Source organism: Garra rufa, chromosome 8, assembly GCF_049309525.1.
Source record: "Garra rufa chromosome 8, GarRuf1.0, whole genome shotgun sequence".
Classification (NCBI taxonomy): Eukaryota; Metazoa; Chordata; class Actinopteri; order Cypriniformes; family Cyprinidae; genus Garra; species Garra rufa.
In genome coordinates, this window is record NC_133368.1 from 48,160,735 (window position 1) to 48,169,845 (window position 9,111).

Consider the following 9,111-nt stretch of genomic DNA (forward strand, 5'->3'; position numbering starts at 1 on the left):
TCTTGTTTTCAGAAAAGAAAAAAAAAAAACATTTTGTAAGGCAACCAATTTTGGAAATTTAAAATTTAAAATTTGATTTAAAATTTCATGTTTGATCCAATGCAACTTGACAATTCTTTGTGATTGTTATTAGCAATTTCTGAGTGAAAATTAATTTTTCAGTGTATTTATAGGAAATATTTAATCAAGATCAATGTGCAATTAGAAACAAATAATAAAAAAGACAAAGTTTAGCATATTATTAAGCATTTTTACACAGCTATTTTACATAATTTCGTGCTTAATTCAATGCAACTTGACAATTCTTTGTAATTATTATTAGCAATTTCTGAGTGAAAATGTATTTTCCACTGTATTCATGAGAAATCAAGAAAAAAAGACAGTTTAGCATATTTTTGAGAATTTTTACACAACTATTCCAGATGAAAATATACATATGTGGGAATAAACAACATCAGATGATGCAATCTAAACAAATTTACTTAATTTTGAGAAACTAGAGAAACTAAATTGTTTCGGTGCAAAATTATTTACAGAAAATCCATTATTTTGGTGATTCAGCAGCACAAAATGGGTTTGTTTTCACTGGAAAAGATGTAATACAAAATTTATAAAAAGTATTTATATTAAATTAAGGATTTGAGGACTTAACTTAATGTGTCTGCATTGTCGCATGAGACTTTTACAGCTAATCAGCTATTAAACAAGACACATTCAGAGCTCAGGCAACAAAATAGGCTTCTAAGTACTTTATTTGGGTCACTGAGGTGAGAAAATTATTTACAATTAATATGTACAGTCAATGCACACGTTTATAAGCCCCGCTTAAAAAGATGGAAAATGAGGAAAAGCAAATACACAAAAATTCAATAATTATTGGTGGACATTTTACAAGAAAATACTATTTCAGTCTTTCTGCTTTAAAATTGCATGCTTCATTCAATGCAACTTGACAATTCTTTGTAATTATTATGAGCAATTTCTGAGCGAAAATGGATTTTTCAGTGTATTTATGAGAAATCAAGATGTGCAATTAGAAAACAAAATTAAAAGACAAAGTTTTGCATATTTTTAAGAGTTTTTACACAACTATTCCAGATGAAAATATAAATATGTGGGAATAAACAGCGTCAGATGATGCAATCGAAACAAATTCACTTCAATCACTACACTTACTTAGATTTTTTATCTTGTTTCAGCCAAAATGTTTAAAAATTATTTTCTTGTTTTCAGAAAAAAACTAATCAAAATTAAGTGTGGCAATAATCTGCCAATGGGGTTAGAAAAATAATCTTGTTTTTTGTTTAAAATAAGATGGGTTTTCTGAAAACAAGAAAATAATTTTTACTTGTCTTGATTTAAGAATTTCTAGATTTTTTTGGCTGGAAACAAGACAAAAAAAATCGAAGTAAGAAAAGCATTTTGTGCATCTACGAAAGAAACTAAATTGTTTCGGTGCAAAATTATTTACAGAAAATCCATCATTTTGGTGAGTCAGCAGCACAAAAAGGGTTTGTTTTCACTGGAAAAGACGTAATACAAAATATACAAATATTTACAAAATATATTTATATTAAATTAACTCACACAGGCTGTTCTTAAATATATTTTCCTGAATTAAAAAACAAGAATAGAACTGGAAAACACTTCCATTTGTGTTAAGCCAGTATTAAAAGTACTGACTGCCCTTATTTGATATACTTAAAAAGTAGTAGCAACTTCAGATGAAGCGGAGACCAGAAAGCCATCATTGACAGTCTCCGTTTGCTCTTGGACGCCCGTCATCGATCTTCTGGTCTGATGGGCTGAGTATGAAGGCAGGGTTCCTGTTCTTGAGAAAGTCTGAACGGCTCTTTGTGTGTTCAACATGTTCATTTTGCTGTGGTTTTCTCTCCAGGTTTGGGAGCTGACGTGGGTCGTGTTGTAAAACGGTGCCGGTGCGAATCCGATGGTGTAAGCGCTGCCGGAAGGGACAGGTATATTTCGGGTCTGTATAACGTGAGGTTTGGTTTTCCAGTCTCCTGTGGTGTTGAACGAACCTTAAAGAGAAAAAGACGGGAATTTAATGCAGTGCAAAAATCCAAAAATGGTGTATTTTTCTTGTTAGATTCATATTCAGGCTCAAATTTGTGTTTATTTGTCACTCAAATTATGCTGATGATAATAAGACTTCTTAATGATAAGACTTTTATTTAATTCATTAAAATCAGAAAAGTGCTAAATAAAAGCATTTTTAGAAATAGTCTTAAATTTTTGATCCCCACTCTGCACAATTTTTTTATATTATTATTTTATAGTCATGCAATTAAGATATGCACTGCACAAATGATTGTCTAACTAATATTTTTTACTTGTTTTCTAGTATAAATATCTAAACATTGTTGAAACAAGGCATTTACATGAAAAGTAAAATCTAAATATTGTTAGTTTTTGTTTAAAAAAAAAAAGAAAAAGGCTTGCCTCATTGGCAGATATTTTTGCTTCTTTTAAGCAAAAACTAACAATATTTTGATAATTTTTAAGAAAATATGACAATATCTTATAAAGTAAATTCATCATGATTCAAGTTTTTAGATAATTATACTAGAAAACAAAAATGCTAAGTAAGAAAATATTTTTTGCAGTGTATATATAGTAAAAAATATATTATTTCTTATTTTAAGCAAAAGTATAGCAAAAAAGATATTTTTTTAAATATTTGCCAGTAAAACAAGTAAATATAATTTGCTTTAAGGAGATATTTTAATAAAAGACAAACTACTTTCTACAAACTACTTGTCTCGTTTTCCACTACCAAAAAAAACATAATTAATAAAATTAAAAATATATATTTTTATATATAATATAAATATAATTTAAAAAACACACAAAACAATGGTCAAAAATTTATTAATAAAAATATATTTAGATGAATATAATTTAAAACAATTTTTTAAATATTATTAGCAAATTTGTAATTTTTTTTTGTCATCTAATTAAGATATATCTAGTAAAATATACATATTCTTTTTGTTTTGAGCAAAAGTAATTTATTTAGAATTTATTTTCATGGATTGAAATATTTAATGGGGAATTTAAAATATATATATATATATATATATATATATATATATATATATATATATATATATATATATATTATTATTATTTTAAAATGTGTTTAATTTTATTATAGATTTTTTGCCATTTGGGAAATATCTAAACATTCTTAATCAAGATACAATTATATGAGAAACAAAATGACTTAAGATATTAATAAAGTGAGTTTATGTTTATTAATGTTTTCTTTCTGGCCAAAATATTTTTTAAATATAAGTTGTAAATAGTGATGCTTAATTAAATATATTTAAAAAAAATCTACTTTATTTAGAATGTATTTTCTTGGATTGAAATATGTTATATTTATTTATTTTATTATTTTTTTTAAATACACAAAAACAATGGCCACAAATATTAATAGAAAATATTTTGAAATGTATTTGTTTATTTATTTAGTTTTGCCAATTGGAAAATATCTAAACATTCTTAATTAAGATACATTTATTTGAGAAACAATAAAGTCAGTTTATGCTTAAAAATGACTAAAAAATGCATCAATTTTGACAGAAAAATAAACTTAATTCAAGAGGCAGATTTTTTTTTTTCTTGTTTTAAGCAAAACTCATTTAATTTTGATATTTATTTTTAGAAAACAGGTTTGTCACTTTGCATCTCGAGTAAAAGTATCTTGACTTAAGATTTCTCAATATTTGGCTATATAGACTATACATACCTCTGGCCAGCGGTTGGAAGGTTGTCAGGCCTCTTTTAAGAGCGGCTCCGCTGATATCAGAGTCGCTGTCATTGAAATCACTGTCTCCTTTGCCGCTGTCCTTCACGCTCAGCTGATCTGTGTTGCTGGTGCCACTGCGAATACAATCACATCAAAATGTTAGCGGCTGCTGAATAGCATCTGATTATTGATATTCCATCGCAGAACAAAACACTGTATTCACTGGGACATGACTAACATGCCAGAGCCTCAAATACGGTTCACGACCTGCTGTAAAAGTGAGACTAACCTCTGGCAAGAATCAAATAACGAACCGTTTGCATATTAAACACAGTTATAGTTTTCAGTTGTGACCGAAATGATGGGTTTTCATCCATTCTAGTTGCAAAACTACAGTGGAGTTTTGCATTTAAACATGAAAATAAAGTGAAAAAATAAAAAAATAAAAATTGTTTTGTTATAGAAAAGCTATAATAATAAATAAATATGTTTTTAAAATAGTAAAGCTCAATTAAATATATTTTTGAAATGTAAAATATATTTAGTTTCAACTTTTATATAACGTATTTAAATCTGACTTTATTTTCTTGGATTGAAATATTTGGAGGGCAAAAATATTTAAAACAATATTTATATTTTTTAAATATATTTTTAAATATACAAACAAAAATGTTTTGATAGAAACACACTTATATTTAGAAACATATTTTAGTAAAAAATATTTTTGGGTAATTTTTTTTGTATATTTTGAAAACAATTTATATATATATATATATATATATATATATATATATATATATATATATATATATATATATATATATATGTGTGTGTGTGTGTGTGTGTGTGTGATTTTTTTGTATATTTTGAAAACTATATATATATATATATATATATATATATATATATATATATATATATATATATATATATATATATATGAAAAGCAAAATTACTTAAGATAATTAGTTAATAAGTAATATTTTTGCCCTCCAAATATTGCAATCCAATAAATAAATAAGTTTATAAATAAATTATTTTTTTTTTATATATATATACTTATATTTTTAAAATATATTTTCAAATATACAAAAAAATAAAAATGGACAAAACATTTATTAATAGAAATATACTTATTTACTATTGTTTTTGTATATTTTGAAATCTATTTAAAAATATATATTTTTTGTCATCTGAAAAAAATGGGCCATTTTTAGTATATCGTATATATTTAAAAATATATTTTAGATTTTGTTATGAAATTTGTTTGGTTAAAGTTATAGAAAATCTATAATGTAAAGTAAATAAGTGTTGATGATCATGTGACTCTTCATAGAGATGTTTGATTATTTATCACTCAAAATATTATGCTGATTTTATAATCTAAATAAAATAATTTAAAATATTTTACAAATAATTTAAAATAATATTTTAATAGTATTAATTATTTTTCTTTTTTTAATTATTTTTTTATATATTTTTTAATATTTTTAAATCTTATTTTTAATAATATTTTACTATTGTTAATTATATCCTAATTATATTTAATTATATTAGAAAAATGCAAATATTAACATATTTAGTAAAAATCTTTTTTTGGCCACTTTTTTGGTATATTTTGAAATCTGTTTAAAAAATTATTTTGGGCCATATGGGAAATATCTAAACATTCTTAAATCAAAACACATTTATTTTAAGAAACAAAACGACTTAAGATATTAATGAAGCGAGTTTATGCTTAAAAACAAGTATAAGACAGTTTTGCATTTAAACATGAAAATAAACAAGTTAAAGTTATAGAAAGGCTATAATGTAAAGTAAATGAGTGTCGATGATCAAATTTGTGTTTATTTATCATTCAAAATATTATGTTGATTAAATAATCTGGATATAATCATTTTAAATATTTTTTTAATAATTTAAAATAATATTTTTAATAATGTTATTTATTTTTATATTTTTTAATTATATCAGAAAAATGCAAAAATAAAAATAAATAAATAAATAAAATAAAAATCTATTTTGTTTTTATTATTAAATTATAGTCAAGCAATCAAAATGGGAAACATTCCAGGTAGGTAAATACACCAAACAAAAACTAAAAAATATTTGCAACCATTCTTACCTCCTTTGCAGACAGTATTTTTCATCCTGCCATAAAAATGTTTGCTCGAAGGGTTTGCAGGGCAGAAACAGCTATGAAAACAAAACCTCAAAGTTAAAATCCTGGCACAAATCAAAACGTGCATCAACACAACAGAACATTCAGCCAAAAAATCACTCACCTTTTCCTCAAAATCCATGCTTTTATCTTCATACAGAGGTTGCATTGAATCCCCTTCACTTCTGAGGAAAGCATTAGGAGCGGCGTAAATGCTTGAACCAGCGGGGTTGTTTTTGGAAAGCGGGGTTGAGCCGTACAGGCCATCTCTTCCAAAGTTTCTTCGCCTTCGTTTGATGGCACAAGTCACGGTGAGGACGATAATCGCAGTTAGCAACAGCACACAGCATCCAGCGAAACCAACGATTACAACCGTCCACAAATCAAACTCTAAAGTCTCTTCATCTTTGGATCGGAGTAAAATAACAACCTGATCCTCTTGGGAACCAACATCAGTCACCACAAAGCGCACAGTCGCTGTGCTAGACAGCTGTTCTCGTCCGTTATCAACAACCGAGACTTTAATCTGCAGGACGTCTCCGCATTCTGCAGTGAGTTTTCGTCTTAAGATAATTTCGCCGGTTTTTTCAATGGAGAAAAGCTTGGCGTCGTCTTCTAGAATGTGAAAACTGAGTTCGCTGTTTACCCCGCTGTCTTCATCCTGAGCCGTTAGTTTCAACGCTAAATAGCCGCTTTGAGCATTGAAGGGAATTGGAACGTCAGCTGAGTTGTTGCGTAAAACCGGATACGTAAAATACGGAAAGTTGTCGTTTTCATCCACGACTCGAATCTGAATTAAAGTCGTGCTTGATAAAGATGGAAAACCTTTATCGCTGGCTCTAACGGCAAACTCGACTTCTTTCAAACTCTCAAAATTAAACGATCTCAGCGTATACAAAGAGCCCGAATGAGGATCAACAGAAACGAATGTCGAAATCGGCGAACCGTCCGGCGCTTTGCTGTCGATGAGACCGTAGGAGACTTTTCCGTTTTTCCCGACGTCGAGATCGCGCGCGACCACCGTTGTCATGTAGGACCCGGGAATGTTGTTTTCAATCACGGAGACCTCATAAACGGCTTTGCTAAACATCGGTGCGTTATCGTTCTCATCAGTAATGCGAATAGTATAATGCTTAACGGTTTTAAACGGCGGAGTTCCTAAGTCTTCGGAGATTACGGTGAGGTTGTATTCTGGAATGGCTTCCCGATCCAAAGTTGTGGTTGTGACAATCATAAAAGTGTCACTGTAGGCTTGCTGGAGTTTAAAATGCTCATGCCCTTCTAAACTCGTCCGGACATAGCCGTTAGGACCTGAATCTGCGTCTGAGGTGCTTATGAGAGCGACGAAACTTTCTTCGGCGGCGGATTCGGTGATGAACGCCACTCCGTCGCTGGTGGAAGTCATCGGTTTGATGCTGATCTCTGGCGCGTTGTCGTTTACATCGACGACGTCCACAATGGCACGACAAGTGGACGCAATGGAATTGGCGCCCAAATCGGAAGCTTGGATGTTCAACTCATACGACTTTTTCGTTTCGTAATCGACTGAGTCTTTGAGAGTTACTTCTCCTGTGATGAGGTCGATTTGAAAAAGACGTGTTATTTCAGACGGAGAGCCTTCGATGAACCCATAAACGACTTCTCCGTTAATCCCAGCGTCGGGATCAAAAGCGTGGACTTTCAGCACACGCGCGCCGATTGGCGAATCTTCGCTGAGTTCCACTTTAAGCGAATTGTGTTCGAACGTCGGGCTGTTGTCGTTGAAATCCAGCACTCGGATGTAAACGGTCGTGGAGCTAAACTTGGCTGGCGTCCCTCCGTCAGTCGCCGTCACTTCGATGGTGTAAAACTCTTCGGTTTCTCTATCGAGCGTTTTGGTTAAAACAAGCTCGGCTGACTTTTCTCCGTCGTCCCGAGTGCTGACTTCAACGACAAAGTGGCTGTTGTGGGAAATATGATAGGTTTGAACGTAATTGTCTCCGACGTCGTGATCAACAGCGACGTCCAACGGAAATCGTGAGTTGAGAGGTGCGTTTTCGGAGATGTCCAAATGGGTCTCGTTGCGTGGGAATCGCGGCGAGTTATCGTTGATGTCTCTCACTTCGATCTCGACGTGAATGAGCTGGAATTTCTCCTTGGAGAAGGCGACGACGTCAAATGTTAGAAAACACTGCGGAGATCGCTCACACAGTTCCTCGCGATCAATAACGTCGCTGACTGTCAAAAGCCCATCGTTTTGCCTCATCTCAATGAGGGAGTTTGTCCTCTGTATGAACTTAAAGGAAGTCTCAGGGTCCTCCGCTGGGTCTATTTTGAGGTCTTGAGAAAGGTTTCCTATCTCTGTTCCGGGTGCGTCTTCCTCATACGTGAAGTACTTTGTTGTGGTACAGCTGATGTTGCAAATCATGCACAGAAGCGTGAAGTAACTGAGGTGGAACTTCATGTCTGCAAACAGAGTAGAACAGCAAAGAAACAAACCCTTGCGAGATTAAAAGCTCATCACTAGTACAGCTTGCAGGAGATTCTGGTGTCTCCAGCTCCCACCTATCAGATATAGGTCATGGTGTATGCAAATTAGCTTGTCTGCTGACCAATGAACACTCACACACTCCCTAAATCCCCTGCTGCGGCTCTCTATTGGGTCACAGCTGTTTCACACCCTGCCTGTGGGAGACTCTAATAAAAACAATACTCTATTGTTTTATGTCAGGCATTTAGTTTAGGTACACTTGACTGAATGTGTGTATTTATCTTTTTATGCTCTCAAATCTTTTTAATCTGTGGGATTTGGCTTAAATGCATGACATTTGTTTGGTTAAATAAAATACAGTATACAGTTGAAGTCAAACGTTCATTATTTTAGCAAAATAAGAGGGATCATACAAAATGCATGTTATTTTTTATTTAGCACTGACATTTCACATAAAAGATGTTCACATATAGTTAATGAGAGAAAATAATTGTTAAATTTATAAAAAGGACCCTGTTTAAAAGTTTTCATACACTTGATTCTTAATACTGTGTTGTTACCTGAATGATCCACAGCTGTTTTTTGTTTAGTGATAGTTGTTCATGAGTCTCTTGTTTGTCCTAAAAGTTAAACTGCCTGCTGTTCTTCAGAAAAATCGTTTAGGTTCCACTAATTTTTAGTTTTTTTTTCATCATTTTTGTGTATTTG

At 31.1% G+C, this 9,111-nt stretch overlaps 1 protein-coding gene across 1 annotated transcript; it reads right to left on the minus strand.

The window, feature by feature from the left end:
* Nucleotides 1–750: 750 nt before the first annotated feature.
* pcdh8 (protocadherin 8) lies at nt 751–8,421 on the minus strand. The gene is made up of 4 exons (XM_073846133.1): nt 6,058–8,421; nt 5,898–5,968; nt 3,773–3,906; nt 751–2,039 (listed from the first exon to the last, which is right to left on the minus strand). Exons 1-4 carry the CDS (start codon nt 8,374–8,376, stop codon nt 1,702–1,704), a joined length of 2,862 nt encoding a protein of 953 aa, XP_073702234.1. The 5' UTR covers nt 8,377–8,421; the 3' UTR covers nt 751–1,701.
* Between the last annotated feature and the right edge of the window lie 690 nt (nt 8,422–9,111).